The sequence below is a fragment of the Scleropages formosus genome, chromosome 3, assembly GCF_900964775.1.
Source record: "Scleropages formosus chromosome 3, fSclFor1.1, whole genome shotgun sequence".
NCBI lineage: Eukaryota > Metazoa > Chordata > Actinopteri > Osteoglossiformes > Osteoglossidae > Scleropages > Scleropages formosus.
In genome coordinates, this window is record NC_041808.1 from 15,991,550 (window position 1) to 16,010,212 (window position 18,663).

The following is an 18,663-nucleotide window of genomic DNA, read 5'->3' on the forward strand; positions in this document are numbered from 1 at the left end:
AACATGCAGTTGAACGTTGGGGCTGGATAGCAAATGCCACCATCCACCAGAGTTTCTACCTCATGGCAGCCTTGCACAGCACTCTTACCATACCGCTCCCATACCCAAACCGCGCAAGCAACTGCTCGCGCCTCCTTTTTGGCGGTTTGTGCTTTCAAAGTGTTTCGAAGAGAGTGCTGCGAACAACTGCTGGATGTCCCCCAGTCACCTCTTTATACTTGTAAATGTACTTGAACACGTGACACGCCGACCACATGTGAGACAGACATTCAATCAGCAAACCGTATCTTGAGTCATCCATGTTTCGCTTTACAGGATCCAGTCTCTACAGTATTGCTGTCTCTCATATATCATGTCGGCTCATTTCAAACCCCCCCCCCCGCATATGCTGACTGATACTTTTTGACATTCCGCTCATTTCCATGCCTAAATTGAACAAGCATTCTGCACGGTGTTTCTGTGCTAAAAAGTTTTTCACCCCAGAGGCCACTCCACACAAGTACCCTGTTAAACTGAGTTTATCCCTAAACATAACTGCACATGTGCCACACTAGCCATCTGTGGAAAAAGATATAGAAGGCAAACAAACTGTCCCACGTTCCCTTATTTGGCTTTGCCCGAGATGCCGCAAAACACACACTTTGGTGAGGTGTGTACATACATTTACCTCTCCCAGGTTGGTACTGTGCTTCAAGGAGAGACATGAGAATTTTGCAACTGGCCAAGACCTTGATCTAGAGAAACACAGGGTCAAGAAAAACATAATAAAAATACACATAATGATAGGAACCAAATCATATGCTTGTTCAGAGAAGGTATTCTACTTTGGGAGGTCAGTGGCCTAAAAGGCACAAGAAACTATCTGACTGCAACCCCCCAATAGTTATTTCCTACAAATTTTCCAAAGAATAGACGATTCAGTTTGACATGTATGATAAAGTGCCTTTTATAATGCAGCTATTGCCACTGTCACAGAGTGAGGAACCCCTGAGATGCTGGCCGGTCTTGCCAGGTCTGGTCAGCCGATGAAACACTATGCACAGCCATGGGGGAGGGAAACACCAAAGTTTGACGCTCAGTTCCAACAGGTGTAGCTTCCATTTTCTTGGAAAGGATCCTTTGGAATTGCCTCTTATTGCTGTACTTATAACACCGAGTAGAAGCGTCTGTGACGGTGCCTGTACCGCTTCTAAAGATGTTGGCTGGTAATACCTATGACTGTAGCTGCACCGAAATTAACTGGATTAGTCTGACATTCTCTCTATGTCTCACTCTTAATCATCATTTTGTTTCCTTTCTGCAGCCTCAGGATCAGGTAAGTGCTTGTCTCTCAGGACGCGATCCGTGTGGAGGCCATCGCAGCGCTGACGGTGTGCTTGCCTGGCACAGCACGTCACATAGCTGCTACGAACATCTCACACTACAGGTCACAAACTGGAAGCTGTGTTTTCACCAACCCTTGTCATTTACAAACCAGGTCAGGCGCACGTATAAACACATAAACTCTAAACAAAGAGCTAAAGCCTTCCGTGAGACCCGTGACAGCCATGTGGAAGAAAGGTGACAGCTTTGAACTCACCTCCACCAGCTGGGTAGGAGATGCTTGGGTTGAAATCGCATAAACCTCTTCTCAGATTTGTTTAATCCACATACAGACAGGTTTGACGTTTTCAGTTGAAAGTGTATGCTAATAGACGTTCCCTCCAACCGCTGTGGGAATAAAATGCGGGGACCTGAACCTGGCGCCTGAACTTCCGAAAGCTCCGGCTCTTGCTCCGACATTCCTGCCTGCAACATTATTGCTGAGGAGTTCAGCCTGATCTCAGGACAAAACTGTTAACTATTTACGCTTTAAAGAGTGACACAGACTGTCTATGTTTAATCTCAGCATGTTTGCTCACTTCTGCAATTAACAGTCTTTATGGGTTCGTGGCTTCCCGTCAGTTAAGCCGTTGATTGATCGGTTCTTAAGTTTGTTACATACCATGAGAAACATAAATACAAATGTCTCAAGGAGCTGCAGAACTGTAAATAGTTTACGAGTTCCTGGTGAGATCAGGCCGGAGAATTGCGTGTGAAGTATAAGGCTTTTTGGTGCAGTGCAAGGAGCGAGGCTGAGACTCATTCAACCTTGACCAGGAGGAGCCGGGCTAAATTACACGAAATCAATCAATATGCCCCCATCCCTTCTGCTGACACTGCTGTCTAGACTTGATGACTCCCTGCAGCGTTTTGTTCCATCGGTGATTTTCTCTACCTCTGGTGTTATTAATAATCCCTGGTGAACCTGACCATGTTCTGATGGAATTCAGGTCATTGTCCTCAAGAGGTACAAATCCTTTCTGAAGAAAAAACATTTGTGAATACCCTACCAATTACAGCTCAGTAGGGAGTTAACCCAGCCTCACCCACAAACCTGTGCATGGCGGGCTGAGTTTTGAATTTGGACCGTTTGCAATTAGTTATTGCTGCAAAGCGCATTTGATTCATAATGAAGCTTTCTTTACTCTCTGGAAGCCTTAGTAAACTCTGTGGATCTCCAAGCCCATTTTTTTCTGGTCATTCTCCCACCTAGAACGTTCTATAGGTATTTGCCTCAACTCATTGGGAAAGGACTCGAAAAACATTTTCCTCAAAGGCCAGAACGAAGACCGTCATAAGGGCTTGGGTCTTGGATTCATCTGAAGCCATCGAGAGACCAAGCAAACCTTCATGCACCGCTCTACCTTTTCGCTTGCACTGCGATTGTTCATAAGGCCCTACCTTACAGCCAAGTGGGGAAAAACTAGTACCCCGTTCATTTAGTGGAGACATTGAGCCCTCTTGACAAAGCAGAGGCACAAATCCCTCTTTGTCTCCACATCAGTGAGGCACACTTTGAGAGCTGCGTACTTTAAACATGCCTGATGCTGTCACTCACTCCTGGAGTTCTTCATGTCTTGTCCAGGTGGAAAGTGCAGCTGTGCAGATGTCACACGTGCGCACCAGGCTTGATGAGGTCCCCGTTGCCGTGGCCGGCCCCTGGCCCTGCCCCGCCTCCTTCATCTTCCTCTTCGTCATCCTGCTCCTCGCTCTTCTTCTTGCTGTAGCGCTCGTACAGCACCATCAACACACCCATGACCCAAGCGGACACTGTGCCCGCGGAGAAGATGACAAAACCAATGGCGACGAAGAAGAGGTAGTCCCAGTAGCCCAGGCCCTGGTGGCAGTCCGCCCGTAGCCGTAGGCCCACCTCCGCCAGCCGCAGGCCCTCCATGTCCGGGGGGCTCCGGCACACGGTCTGTCCCTCATCTGCAAGGCACAGAGATAAACAACCCCCATGATGTCGAGTACGGACAGTCCGGCCTGCTCACATCCCATTTGTATCACAGATGTCGGGAACAGCAGGGGTGACCAGACATCAGCGGACAAGCCAAACAACATCCAGACCCTCGCAGCCTGAATTAAAGGAGGAAATGGGGGTGAAAATGAGTTAAGGAGATGGAATCATGATGGAAGTGCTTAAAAAAAACCATCTGTTACCAGCTGCACGATAATTATGCAATTAATCCTAATGAATTCAGATTAATGGAAAGTCATGCAGTATTAGAAAAGTTCGTAAAGATTTTCAACTATCATCTTGCAATAATCCTCCAGAACTGACTGCTTTAACTGCACCGAAACAAAAATAAATATATAAAGTACTTTTTTTAGTGTTTATGTAAAAACACCGGACACGATACTGAGGATAATGTAGTGTCGAAGACGGGATCCTAAATCTATATTTAATACGGTTTTCTTCAATGGGAAAATTAAAAGGACAGTGAGCACTTTACTTCCAAGACTGATGTACAAGCAAACGCAGCAATAGCCATATGAACGGCTCACATTGCACTCATAAACCGAACTACAAGGGAGATGTAGAAAATGCAAAGTGCAGAACTGGTACAGAAAAGGCATCACGCGTTCTCTTCTCTCCAGCAGCAAGGCATACGCAGAAATCAATAAAGGGCTGATCTCTCATGGGGAAAAAACGTACAAGTGATACAAGAAACCTGAGACATGGGGAATTTCATCATGTCAGTGCATGTTTTATTCCATGTCTTTTCAAATTTTCCATCTTATTTTCAGTTTTAAAACTTTTTACTAATATGAAATTGGGCCCAGTAAGCACATACATGTAGATACACCCACACACACTCACAGACACCTGAAATACCTCTATCCAACAGTGAAGCTTTTCAATACGGCATACCTACAAAAATAACACAGACACTACTGCTGTTACATTTTGCAGTGTGTGATTTTTGGGAATGTATTACTTTAAATAATATGAAATTCATAGCAATATTGCAGCCAACTATGTATAGTGCCATTGAGCAACCAGGTTAGTATGAACAGCACCAACCCAGGACTGACAAGGAACAGAGACACAGAAGTCAGTCTTGGAGATGGGAAACTGAGCTGAAGACCCATCTGGAGCTGGGGCAGGAGGAGCCAGAAGTCTAGCATGTCAGAGGCACAGCAACTAGCTCTCCCATAAAAACTGTCAATTACCAGTAGAGCAGCTCTCATTCGGTCCAGCTGGACGGGATGTATACTTAACAATTACGGAAATTCTCGGGAATAAGTAATCCATAGCATATAAAGGCAGAATATGGCCATTTTAATTAAAAATTCTCTAATCCTTATAGAGGCCTACGAGGACAGAACAGCGAACGAGCCAAAAAATGAAAATCTGCTTGTGGTTTGTTCCCGTCATTAAGATTTTAGTGTTAGACAATAAAAAAACTTATTCCTTCTGTGCAATAATTGTTATCAGCAAAAAAAATGCAATTCTACAGTTCATAATCCTCATATAACACATAAGTCACACAAAGAAAAATTTGGTATTTTGAGGACCGCCTTAGACACTGTGCTCAGAGTCAGTTTGTATGATTTATTCACTCGGCAGATGCTTCTGTCAAAAGCACTTTACCCCGCGAAACAGTCTACATAGTTCCTTGGGAGGTCAGGAGAAGATTTTTCAAATTTTTTCAAGAGGTTTTTCAAGAATACAGCAGTAGCAGGGAGTTCAGTCTTCAAGCTTAGTTCCATGATCGCTATACCACCTAAGGGATGCAGGGAAGCCCATGAGGCATAATGAATCAGGCTCATGCGGCCTTCTCATTTCCCAGGGAGAGAAGCCATGGGGGCCATGCCCCTCTGCAGTGATGTAAGTGCAGACCAGGAGCTCCCCTTCCCTTCCCTTCCCTTCCCTTCCCTTCCCTTCCCCTCCCCTCCCCTACCCCTGAGCACTGCTGCTTCCTCCATGTCTATCCCACCACGATGTATGCCAACCCAGAGGCCCAGGAGAGCCCAGACCCCTCCTGTTCAGGGAAGTGCCAACGTGCATCAAGCAGGCTTACACCATCCTGTACCCATTTGCATGCCTGCTGTGCTCTTCTGGCCCTCTATATTTACTTATCCAGGCTTCACACTTAACAGCACAGCCTTTTAGCTGTCCAGCACTCCAGCTGATCAAGGTCATACTAACATACTCTTGGAGTTTTTGCAACAGCAGTTAGGGAGATGTGGTCAAGTTCTGAGTACGATCTCTCCGCTAAGATACAGCAGACCTCCATTCTACACTGTGCCCACAGAGTCCATCCCAGATAAAGGCAGGGCTGGTTAGTGAGACAGGTGCAGTACCGTGCCTGCAGACCCCACCGCTACCGGACGGCCACCCTGCAGGCATGATCTTCAATGTTATTTTAAAAAAAGCTCAACATTACGAGGAGCCATGAAAAACAGGGCCCGGTACACACTGACGGCACGGGAGCGTCATCTCCGCAAACCTGTTCAATCCCGAGAAAAGCACGCTTGTCTCGAAGACGAGGACATACATGTGCACTCGGCCGTGGCCTTTGGTCCATGTTATTTGGCCAGGACTCAGGGCCGTCACGCCACGCCTCCTTCAGCAGACTAGGACCTTCAAATGACCAGCCTCGGGGCGGACAGCACAAGGCAAGCGCCTTAAATAGGACATGGAGCACAAATGACCACCCCAACCCTCCATTCAGCAAGAACTCCATCCTTTGACCTCCTGCTTTTAATGAAAAATTTATCACATTTCTCCGGAATTTTTCCCCCACACAACCCTACTTTTAACAATTTCCAAATACATATTGTACAAAGCAATATCTTTCTTAACTACATGTGTTTGCTTCTTAGTCTGAGATGTTCTTTAAAACTGTGTGCAGCGTTAAAAAAACAGTAAGGAGTAGGACTGTTTTAAGCCTCATTTTTAAACCGTGATTCCACTTGTATATGTTCCTACTTCAAAGTGGTTGCAGTGAAGTGCCGCTCAACAGACCAGGAGTCTCATCAGCCGGTGCACAGACAGCCTACACAACTACAATGAGTTGATCGCTGGCCCGCGATGTGCATCACGGCAAGAACACATCTATTTTTGTCATCATGAATCCATTATATCCATTTTTTGTATTAGTTCTGTGGCTTTCTGCTTCTTTAGGACAAAACGAAATAGGTGATAAAACCACTAATTTTCACTGCATAATATTTTTATAATGTCTAAAAATCTTGATTTTTAACACGCTGGCTTGGAACAAAATGCGATGTAAAAAAACTAAATCACGTGCAAGTTATGCACTGACACAGACAAAATAAAGTGCAATATGAATTACGGAGCAACTGAGAATCATTTTAGAATCTGCTGTGTAAAGATGTACTTTTTCTCTATTAACGCATAAATTGTGCTTTTGCTGAGATGTACGTCACTTTGGACAAAGGTGTCTGCCAAATGAATAAATATAAATGTAAATGTATCTATTTTTAGTACATAAGATCGGTGTTCGTACGTCCACTGGATGATGACTCCTTTTAAAATGACAATTTAGAAAATTTTCATTGATTGCGCTTCGTTTTCAGTCATTTTTAATTCGTTTATGAGCTAGAACGCTGAAGGATTCCAACAATACTGCAACTGTCCTCTTCCGTTGACGGTGATCTCTTGGGATGCAATCGAAGTGGGTCAGTTGTTCTGCCTGACAAGCTGTCTTCCCTTTATTCTACGCAGGCCCGTGAACTAGCGCCGGACGCAGACTGGGCCCATGTGACAAGCGCCAGTGACGATTGCAGAGGCTCCCTGCAATCCGCTCACAAGCGAACAGCCCTGTGCACCTTAAGCAGCATCAGCGCTCCTTTACATATAGGCTAATACATCCCGCTCCTGGCAGGCATTCGCATCCCTCTTGGCAGCGGCACCGAAGCTTTGAATTTACAGCTCTCCAAGTTGAGGCTAAGGGCATTTTTGCTTTAAAAACAGCTAAAGCACCACACTTAAAACACCGCCGCCTTCCACAGTTGGCGCTTATCCATCCCATGGATGTTTGTGGCCCCCCTGAAGGTAAAGAGTAATAGATGGGCTCTACCCAGCCTCCCACCTCTTTCTCCCAACCTACACCATGCTCTCCACTTCTTAGCTCTCTCTCTCACTGCGATGTGCCCCTGAGGCAGAAACCCTCATGGGCCGACTTCAAATGCATAGGCTCAGTCGCACTGTAAATGTGGCTATTTTTAGCAACGCCGCCCCAGATTATGTAATCGCATATGCTAATCTTTAAGAGGGAAGAACGTTGCCGGCATGCGATTCCAGATCAATGATGCACCAGAACCCGGAGGAAACAAAGTGTCGTGTGTCCGGGTACGGGGGGCCGGGGAGAGGCACTAGGACTGAACTGAAGACTATTTCCTCGGAGACAGTTCTCTCCAAAAATCAAAGCCAAAGAGATAAACAGGAGACTCCTTATTTCTGAAATCCACGTGAACAAAAAAACACTACGTTTGCTTGTTTCTGTGTGTGTGTGTGTGTGTGTGTGTGTGTGTGTGTGTGTGTGTGTGTGTGTGTGTGCTTGTTTATCTTGCCTTTAAGCACTAATTGTGTGTACAGAGGATTGGAATTCACAGCTGTAAATTAAGCTTAAAATAAACTGAGGAATTCTTTTTCAGCCTAATTTTCTTAGCTGGCAAGCATGCAGACGAAAAGTTGCCTAATTGTACCATTATCTTTGTGAAAATGTCCAGCCAGCGCAAGTCTCCCTGTTTCAAGCCAGGAGACGAATTTTAACAAGACTTTTATTGATTTCGCTCCCAAGTGCGAGACGCAGCCGGGGTCGCGCAAAAAGGAATCTCCCCTGGCGTGCTGCTCTCTGCAGTTACCCAGAAGACACCGCATTGCTGTTTGTGTGAAAACGGGCACCAAACTGGCTGTCGCCCATGAAAAACGTTGAGAGAGGCGAGCAAACACTGAGGGTACGTTAAACTGCGTGCTGAAAGGAAAGTCGGTCAAACAGCATCGTCAATCAAGCAAATGGATATTAAAGAACAATATGTTTCCAGTCCGTCCCCGTCTGCTTCTCGGTTGTCTCTCCTGAGTTTCCAACTTGATGAATTTTTAACTTCTGCCAGGTGCAACCCTGCATCCCCCCCACGCACAACCACCACACTTGGCGTCTTGCCCTAGGACTGGAGATCAGGCTGCCATCGATAACCGCGGGGTGACAACGGTCTCACGGCTGGCTGCAACCACACACCGCGCGGCCCTCGCTGATACAGCATTTCCTCCTTCGCTTTGGCTTATCCGAGAGGCGGGACTTGGACGCGGAACTCTTCGCAGCTTCATCTCAAGCCCGGCGAGTTCATTTCCTAAGGAGGAAATAACCGAAGAAAGAGCCAACACAATGCTTCACAGCTGTGACGTCTTGAAAATGTCTTTTTATTTGATCATTGTCTGAACCGTTCCGTACTCTGCGACTTTCACCTGCCCCCGAGAGATAAGGGAGTCGCCCGCGCTGTGTGAAACGAGCCATGACCACAGCAATATATAGAGTGCAGCAGCTATGTGGAGCAGAGCAGGGGCTCATGTGGTGACTGTGAAATTGTGGGATGCTGGCGGAGATGTAGCACATTAACGGTGCGTGTCAGTACACTTCCGTTTTAGGACAAGTCACCGTCATCAGAGTTTTCAATGGGATGCCGTCATTAAAAAGGAGCGGCAGTCAATGTAATATAAAATAAATACGTTCAAGGTTTGTGCGTGATCCAGCGTTTCCCATTTCAACAGTATCACTCACTGTAATTCCATACAACTCATCATCTTCCACAGAGAGCGTCGCTCGTCTCGCTGAACCGTCTGGTACCCCCGGGACAACATTTTGACCCCAGCTCTTCTTTTTTCTATTATTCTGTTGATTTTATTCTAAGGGACTTACAAATTTTACAGATTTAATGAGCCGGATATTTTACTTGAGTGGCTAAGGTTAAGCAGTTTACTGGCACAGTCCCTGCTCAGGGATGAAAAAGTCATCTTCAGGTTACAAGCTTGTGTTCTTAACCACTCCAGTGGCTTTCTGATGGTTAGACATGAATTAAGAGTTAAAGCTGCAATGAAAACCAGCACACGAGATTATTTGGCCGACTATATGCTTGCACATGCAAGGAATGTGACATGATGGCATGCGCCTTCGGGGACATTCAAGTAGCAAGCCAACATGAGGGTGGTAGGGTAACCATACAGCACAATAATAATGGACCCATTGGTCCCAGTGGTCCTAGTTTAAAAGCACAAAAGAAAGACACAAGGCAGAGAACACAAATACACCCTGGAAATTCAAAGCGTATGCAACATAGACACAAAACGGGCACAACGCACACACAGCGCAGACACACTGCATACACCGCACTTGCTGGGGAACTGGGGGTGGGGGCCAGCAGTGTGAGCAGACCACCCTCTGTAAAATTAATCAAAAAGTGCTCGTGTCACTAAGAGCGCTCTGGAGGGAATGGAAGAGGAAGCATGTTTTGTGAAAGAGAGCTTCCTTTGAAAACCTGGTTACATAACCGACGGGAGGGAGGAGAGTCCTCCTTCTCCGACTGAAAGGAATCTGAAGTTTCTTCATGTTAACTTGGAAGGAGCTTGAACATAACTGCTCTCAGGCTTTCTGCCCGGATTGAGTTAAAAGTGGCTGTTTTTTCTACTACAACTTCCTTCCAAGCGAATACATTTCCTAGCGGGCGTTGAGCGGATCCGTGTCTGCCACTAATGCAGCCCGAACCTTCTCCTTCGTGACACTGGTACTTATAAAAGCAGCCCAGGGCAGAGCGAGATAAGGCCATTTGTGGAGCGAGAAGCACGTGTTCCGGCAGCGCACTCATCGGGCAGAGCGCTGTTCTCGCAAAAAAAGTGCTGCCCTGTTTACTGCGTTTACGACGCCTGACAGTGACCCGTGCCTCGCTCCCGTTTCCACAGGAACGCGCTCGGAAGGGAAGATGGTTAAGCGAGCGGGAATATTTTGCACGTCGCTCGGTAGGGGATTTTAATTTCCTGCGACCTCGGCGCTCGGCAGAGAGGAGACGACGGGGAGAATGGGGGCTGGGGGGGTTTCAGTCCACACCACAGCCACCCCCCTCGAACCCCCCAACCCGCCCCAGGCCACTGGAAGTCTGACTCACCCCATGTTACAGCGGCATGATTCACGCACACTGAATCCACACTGAGACTCCTGTTTAGTCTCTCCACCAAACAGCAGCAGCAGTCTGTCTGCGCCTCACTGATATGCTGGGAAAGAACCATCCTTTTAGTCACCCGGTACAACTCAAGGCCAGGAGCATCAGCCGCATTTTCCTGGCAACTAAATTCAAGCCACATTTTTTCCAGTCAAATTCTAAAAATCTAGGAATGGACACATCAGTACTGTCACGCGCACCTCGCCCGCACCTGTCTCTCATCAAGGCGGGATGGGATAAAAGGACCGGGATTCCACGCCTGCTTGCGGAACCTCACTCGAGCAGCCGCTACTTCCGTGTGTCTGACGATTCCTGTCCTTTCAAGTTCCTGATCTCCTGGCTACCGACCGCCACATCATCTCGTCGTTTACATCCCTTGCCTGTCCCAGGAAACCCTGGACGCTCATCGCCCGACCCTCGCCTGTCCCCGATCCCCGACTACTGCCCTTCGTCTTGCCCCTTGGCTTTGTCTGTTAATAAATGGAACCTGCGATTGGGTCCTGCTCACCTTCGCCCCGGCTTCCATTGTTCCAGCGTGACAAGTACTTTTGGCCGAGCCAGCATGATCACCAAAATCTTTTAGTGTCAGCCTGAATGTGACCTTAATATATTTAAACATACAGAACGGGAATCACAACAGAGTTGAGTATTAATTTTGGGACTAAAATTGAAAGTCTTCCTTCCACTGCTTACACCGACCTGTACAATTATAGAATTTACATCACTGGAATAATCATTATGCATCTAAACCGCTTCCCCTATAACACAGTAAAGAGGGCAAACCCTTACGCGACACACAAAGATTTTGAGATCCTTGATCAAATAAAATTATGAAATATGATTGTACAAATTAGTCTTCTATTAGCCAGCTTGTTAAAGGGGTTTGTTAGCGCTGGAAAAGCACTGTTGTCTTTCGAGGCTGATTCACTACGTGGAGTGTTGCTCTAAAGACAAAGTATGATACACACACACCTTGAAGGAAAAGACACAAGCATGACATTGAGGGAGAGAAACAACCACCCTCATCAAGCTTCATATTTACTCTTATTATAGGGCTATGGTTATTATAGGCCATCTGGAAAGTGACAAGGATGCCTGGTGTGGAAGAACAGCCGTAGCACCCAAACACAGCTGTGTGCGGCTAAGGAGGCATCCTGTTCATTGGGCAGTGACCGATCCTGCGAATGACCTCTGCCTTCACACAAACCCGAAGGCATGACATGTTCATGTAAGATCCGTAAGACCTGCGGCAGCACCTAGAAAACCGGCAGCCGTGTGACACCCTCCTTCATCATGCTGTTGTACTTGCAAAGAAACATTGGGAAGGACTTTATGCGCTTTTCAGTGGAACCTCGGCTGCTCTTCAGGTGGTGCGGTGTTTATGGCCGATGTCCCGGGCCGAAGGTTGTCGGTTCGAATCGCTTCGCGCGCAGCGAGCAAGGGAGGCACTGACTTACCCAGCAGAAGTGTGATTCCTCGGGAACGTCGCGCTGTATGAACGGGCAAATCGTGGTAAAGCTGCTTATGTAACACACACTCTGCAAGCAACGGGTCGGACGGACAGAGAGGTGACAGCTGCTGCTGGCTGCTGGACAGAGAGAGAGTTTCTGATCATCATCTAACTTGTGCCGGCTCTCGGCTTCCTTCCTCACCTTGGAACTTGGAAGCCTCGATGTGCACCCACAGGCAGAGGTCCTCGTTGTCGCAGTCGCAGCTCCACGGGTTCCCGCTGAGGCCGAGCGAGCGCAGCGCCGGCAGCCCGATCAGCGAGCTCATGTTGAGCCGCGTCAGGTTGTTCCTGCTCACGTCGAGCACCTGCAGCGCCGCGTTCTCCGCGAAGGCGTCCGGGTGGATCTCCGACAGCCCCGGGTTGTCCGTCATGCGCAGCATCACCAGGCTCGCCAGGGGCCCGAAAGTGCGGTCCTCGATGTGCGCCAGCGTGTTGAAGGAGAGGTCCAGGTAGGCGAGCCGGCGCAGGTTGCCGAACGTGGACTCGCTGATCTCCGTCAGCGAGTTGTTGCTGCAGTCCAGGTACACCAGGTCCGACAGGTAGTTGAGCTGCAGCGCCGGCAGCTCCGCGATGCGGTTGTCGGAGATGATGAGCTGCCGGGTGGCCAGCGGCAGCTCGGCGGGGAACGCGGTCAGGTGCTGCCCGGCGCACTGGACCACGAGCTGGTCGTCGCACACGCAGCGCTCCGGGCAGCCCGGCGCGCTCAGAGCCGGCGACGGCGCCACGTCCATCAGCGCGAGCAGCAGCACGAAGAAGAGGAGCCGGCGCCGGGACCGCCGCGCGCGGGGGCCGCCGAGGGGACGCATGCTCCCGCCGCGCGCCGCATCAACTCCGGGTGGACAGCAGCACCGCAGCGCGCTCCCGCATTCCTCATGGATGTGCGCTTCGGCCGGGCTTGGGGCTGCGAGCGAGCGGGCTGCGGTCGCGCGGCTCACGCTGCCGGGTTACCGCCGACGCGACGTGCAGCACGAGGGAGACGCGCGCCGGGGAGCCCGCTCGGCTGCGAGTGCGACGAGGGGGACGCCGCGCGCATGACGGCTCAGCCGCCTGGCTGCCTTCTCCGCGCGCGCACTTCACTCAGCGGCTCGCTGCGGGACTCGCTGCCGTGCCGCCGCAAACTCTCGGGCTCGCTCCCGTCCCGCGCAGGGGCTCGCTCGTGTCCTGCCCAGGTGACGCTCCTGCTGTTACGCGGACGGCCATCGTGCGAAGGAAGAGCGCAGCGGCTGTGAGTGGCGGGAGCGCGTCCGTCCGCGTCTCCGAGGCGGGTGTGCGCTCTTACTGGCGACGAGTCAGCGTGTCCCCTCTCGGAGCGAAGCAGCTGTGCGTGGAGACTGAGAGACGCACGGAGAGAGAGAGAGAGAGAGAGAGAGAGAGAGACGCACGCAGAGGGAGAGACACCGAAGAACAGAGAAAGAAAGATGTGCAAAGAGAAGAAGGAGAGAGGGGGAAAGAGAGAGACACAGAGGGAGGGAGAGGCAAAAGGGGATTGAGAGATACACAGAAAAAAGAGAGACGGAGAGAGAGGGGGAAACACAGAAAGACAGAAGAGAGAGAGAGAGAGAGAGATGGATGGAGGGGAACGGGACACAATGAAAGAGAGATTGAGAAGGAGAAAGTTGGAGAGCCAGCAAGAGAAAGAGGGGGCGAGAGAGAAACGGGGAAAAGAGACACTTGGAGAGAGACCGAGACAGAGAAAGACAAAGAGGCAGCGAAAGATGGGCAGAGAGACAAACACAGTGAGACAGTGACTGAGACAGAAAAAGTGTAAGACGGAAAGACAGAGGTACAGGTTCCAAGTCAAAGAGAGACAGTGAGAGAAAGAGAAAGGAAAAGAAAAAAGAGAGAGCAGGACAGACAGAGAGAGAAAATGAAACACCGAGAGAGACGGGTGACAGGAGGACGGGAGACAGAGAGACACAAAGACATCAAGTGAGAGAAAGAGAGCAAAAGAGGCAACGTGAGAGGGAAAGATGGACAGACGGAAAGAAGGAGGCAGAGGGACAGGGAGAAGGAGACTGATGAAGAGAGACAAGCAGGCAGAGTTGCAGAATGAAGAAGGGGAAGCTCAAGAGAGACAGGGAGAGACAGAGGGATGGCCACACAGAGACATGGAGAGAGACAGGTAGAAGGAGGCATGCCAACGCAGCTAGACACAGTTAAGATGCTGTGACATCATCAGGTGTTGTCCGTCCATCATAACTGCAGATCTCATGACTGTCACAAAATGCAGACAGAACTCAATTCTGCATGAGAGTCTGGAGACACTAATGTGTCTAGAAAGGAGAGTCTGGATACAGACTGGTGTCAACGCTGGTAAAAAAGGAAATGTTTGATTCTCTCTGGTCACTCATTGTATCACAAAACCATGTGTCTGTCTGCTCTAACAAGGAATATTAATCCTTCCGCCTGTCACAGTCTCTGGGTACCGGATTTGGATTTTCTTATCAGTGGCACTCACGCTGTTTCAGACATTGTGCAATTTCTCACAGACACACTTTTACGTGACTCTGTAACACTGTTCAAATGCTTCGCTGATGTTATAGAAACATTACTGTTAAATGAATTTGATACGCAGGGATGTGCTGTTACAGTGGATAATAGCCACTGCATTGATAAATCAGGCAAAACGCTTAATTCAAGTAATCCTCACTCGTATATATTACACAGATCCATGGACACATATTAACTTAATATAAAAAACTACAATGGGGGTGCGGTGGCGCAGTGGGTTGGACCGCAGTCCTGCTCTCCGGTGGGTCCGGGGTTCGAGTCCTGCTTGGGGTGCTTTGTGACGGACTGGCGTCCCGTCCTGGGTGTGTCCCCTCCCCCTCCGGCCTTACGCCCTTTGTTACCGGGTAGGCTCCGGTTCCCTGCGACCCCGTATGGGACAAGCAGTTCTGAAAATGCGAAAATAAAAAACTACAACGGGGGTGTGGTGGCGCAGTGGGTTTGGCTGGGTCCTGCTTTCTGGTGGGTCTGGGGTTTGAGTCCTGCTTGGGGTGCCTTGCGACAGACTGGCATCCTGTCCTGGGTGTGTCCCCTCCCCCTCCAGCCTTACGCCCTGTGGTGCCGGGTTAGGCTCCGGCTTGCCGCGACCCCGCTCGGGACAAGCGGTTTGAGTCTGTGTGTGAAAAGCTACATATTGTGAGGAATGACAAAATAATCTTGTGAATCATTCCATTGTGTAACAGACTGCTAGACTATATTTGTACAGCGCATATATTTTTCTTACCACAGTATAAGTCTTGCCCACCAAAAGGCACATGGGAGTATACTGCTGTCTGCTGGTGTGTGTCTCAGCTGAAATGACCCTCTGGAATTTGTATATATGAGACTTCTGGAACTTTGCAGTTATCAACAGTATAGTACTAACAGTAATTGTGCTACAGGCAAAACAATACCACGTTTTCTAAATATAAAATGATTTGAGATTCTGTGCAAAGCTGATGAAAGCCTTAGGAAGACTGCACAGTGTGGACATGGATCTTTGAGGTGCTTCAATATCAGCGATCCGGATGTTCGTCCGTGTTGAAATATTACCACGATGTAAACGTGACAAATTACCCGTCTCGTGTGATCCCGATGGATGCTCCCCGGGGTTTGGGACAGGGTGTAACAGCTAGAAGACACACTTGGCGTATTAACTTCAACAGAGGCCACTAGTCAGACTAGCAGACAAAACAAATGTGAAATAAATACGATAGATTGGATTCATTTGGGGGGGCGCGGTGGTGCAGTGGGTTGGACTGGGTCCTGCTCTCCGGTGGGTCTGGGGTTCGAGTCCCGCTTGGGGTGCCTTGCGGCGGACTGGCGTCCCGTCCTGGGTGTGTCCCCTCTCCCTCCAGCCTTGGCCCTGAGTTGCCGAGTTAGGCTCCGGTTCCGTATGGGACAAGCGGTTCTGAAAATGTGTGTGTGTGTGTGTATTCATTTGTCTAACTTTCCTTCTTGGACAGACCTCAAGTTCTTTTTGCAGCCTTGCAAAGGTAGAGTCTGTTATTATTATTGTTTTTTTTTAACAGTGGTGTCACCTATCAGCCACAAGGTATCAACTGCAATCAAGTTTGGATGTGTCCACATCTAGTTGGTTAAGGCTGATGTGGTTAATCCCTCCATCGCGGGAATATGTTGCAGAAATGCGTGTGGCTTTTGTGCAATGTAAGGCGGCACGTGCGGTAATTTGGAACCAGGGCTGAACGAACTGCAGGCACATTTATTATTCAGCAGCGAAACAGATACGTTTTTCTGTAAACTTGACGCTCATTTTTTTCATGATTTAACGCATGGCTTTGTGTGTGGACTTGTCACTCCTGTGACTCCACTTCAGTGGCGCTGCTTCATTTAACTGTTAAATCCTTTTTGCCCCAAGTGCAGCTGCTTGGGTGGAGCGGGGGGCTCGACAGCGGGAGCTGGATTTCACCTCCTCAGTTGGGCTTTGGTTTATTTTTCAGGCACCTTTGCTTTGTGTGTTTTCTGATGTTTGCCAAAGTTCAGGGAGGCTGTTGAGTATCCAGTGTTTGTTGACTGTGTGTCTGCATTTTTTGATTTTCATATTTTGGGTTGCCTTCATTAATGTCCATTATCATGTGAAATTCCTTGCCCGGATTTGAACCCTTTGAAGTGGACAAAGTACATTAGTCATGGGCATTTCTTAAAAATAATTTAGGTGTTTTAATTCTTCTTCCGTTATAGTAACCACATATCCAATTAGGGTACATATACTTTTTCCTTGTTTTTGAAAGCCAGGGAGTCTATTAATGGTTTAGTCTGTGGCTCTGTGCAGAACTGATCTTTAATATTATATTTAATATACTCAATATATTTAATATATTGACATCACATCAGTGTCTAAGTCCCTGTCCAGAGAGCCATCCTGGACTCTTAAGGTGTGTCTCCAGAGAACAGCCAGGTTTCGGTTACCTTGATACACGACAACAAAAGTGGCTCGACTGGGATCTGGCTCAAGCCTTCCAAGATCTCGTAGACGGAGGCTTTGCGTCATCAAATACATTTTCAGTGGCCACAGCTGAAATGGACAAGTGCTAACAAGCAAAAGTGCTTAAAATGTTCCGCTTGACTCGGGCCACACATAACACACATCATTTTTCACGAGCTGTCTCGGCACTACCGTTTATCACTACAGACTATCCAAGATGAAGCCCAAGGGGCAAAGCCAGCGGGGGGCCTCAGTGGCTGTGTGCTCGATGTCATGGCAGGTTACTGTGCTGGCTAAGAGAGGAGAAGTGGAGGTCACCCTCTGTGTGACTCATCATCGCTCTCTATTCCCTTCCACTCCGGCTTGAAACTGTAGTTGGTTGGTTCTTTTTCATCGTTTAGCCCCCTTACAAAACTACCTCCTTTATTACACAGCCTGTACATTTTTCCTAAGCAAATTTTACCCACTTAGACATGTAGATGCTTTATTGGAGCAATTCAAGTGAAGCACCTTGCCCATGGGTATGACACTGGGTGTTATCCTGAGTCTTGTCCGAGCCTTCAAGTCTATGTCCTTAACCAGTGTAGCGTACACTATCTGCTGTTTGGTATCATTCCCCAGAAGAGGATCTCGGTGAGAGTAAAGGCAGAGAAATGACAGAATCAGAGAGGATACCAAGGTCTGTCTGCTCTACAAAAGCCCGGGGAAACTAACACATGGTTAATTTGTTCAGTCATTCTACTGCGGGCAGCAGAGGTTGTCTCGGTGCTCAATGAACCTCATTCTTTTCACGCAGCTCTTATATCATGTTACATATCAAGGTTGGGTAGAGTGATGGTACTGCAGCTGACAATGGTGACTCATATCTCCTAGGCTGTGGGTTCAAAGGCGGATTCGAATCCAGCTCAGCCTCTGTGGAGTTTGCATGTGCTCCCCATGTTCTCGTGGGTTTCCTCCAGGTGCTCAGGTTAAACGTGTTTCAGATGAATTGGTGTTTCTAAATTGTGTGCACGTGTGAGTGAACGAGTGTGTGATTGCGGTGTGATGGACCGAGGTCCTGACTAGGATGTACCCCACCTTGTACCCTATGCTTCTGAGACAAGCTCCAGACCACTGTGACCCTGGTGTTTATCAATAAGAGATGACAAAATGAAAATGTCATAATAAAACCAACAGGTGTATGGGGTTGCTAGGAATAATATTTGCTTTTAAAGAACTTATCAGACTGGATACTGCTGTGGGTCAGAGTTATAAGATGAAGCCTGCAGTTGTACCAGTGAGGAAGATGATGCACTTGATATGATTTGGACCAATAAAAAGGAGGAAAAAACATGAGTTCTGAAACCAATACATTGTATATGGAAAAAAAAATGTATCTGCAATGTCTGAGAAAAGAGTTCTGTTTTAAAAAAGCAGTAACAGCTGTAAAGACCTAAGAGAGAGGGCAAGGCTTGGTGTTAGTTCACAGCTGTATTGTGGATTTGGACTTTCGTGTTGGTTTTGGGGGGAGGGCACGGTGGCGCAGTGGGTTGGACCTTGTCCTGCTCTCTGGTGGGTCTGGGGTTTGAATCCTGCTTGGGATGTCTTGTAATGGGCTGGCGTCCTGTCTTGAGTGTGTCCCCTCCCCCTCCAGCCTTACCCCCTGTGTTGCCGGGTTAGGCTCTGGCTCTGTGCG

General features: G+C 48.4%; 1 protein-coding gene across 1 annotated transcript; it reads right to left on the bottom strand.

Annotated features, from left to right (window-relative positions):
- Positions 1 to 1,608: 1,608 nt before the first annotated feature.
- On the bottom strand, positions 1,609 to 13,040 carry LOC108935003 (leucine-rich repeat-containing protein 52-like). The gene is made up of 2 exons (XM_029250621.1): positions 12,198 to 13,040; positions 1,609 to 3,291 (listed from the first exon to the last, which is right to left on the bottom strand). The coding sequence occupies exons 1-2, from the start codon at positions 12,859 to 12,861 to the stop codon at positions 2,972 to 2,974; spliced, it is 984 nt and encodes a 327-aa protein (XP_029106454.1). The 5' UTR covers positions 12,862 to 13,040; the 3' UTR covers positions 1,609 to 2,971.
- Positions 13,041 to 18,663: the final 5,623 nt, after the last annotated feature.

Coding starts and splice junctions, on each gene's coding strand:
- LOC108935003 (XM_029250621.1), bottom strand. CDS start 12,861: ATGCGTCCCCTCGGCGGCCCCCGCGCGCGGCGGTCCCGGCGCCGGCTC. Junction 3,292..12,197: donor CGAGGCTTCCAAGTTCCAAG/GTGAGGAAGGAA, acceptor TGTGCCTTGCAG/ATGAGGGACAGACCGTGTGC.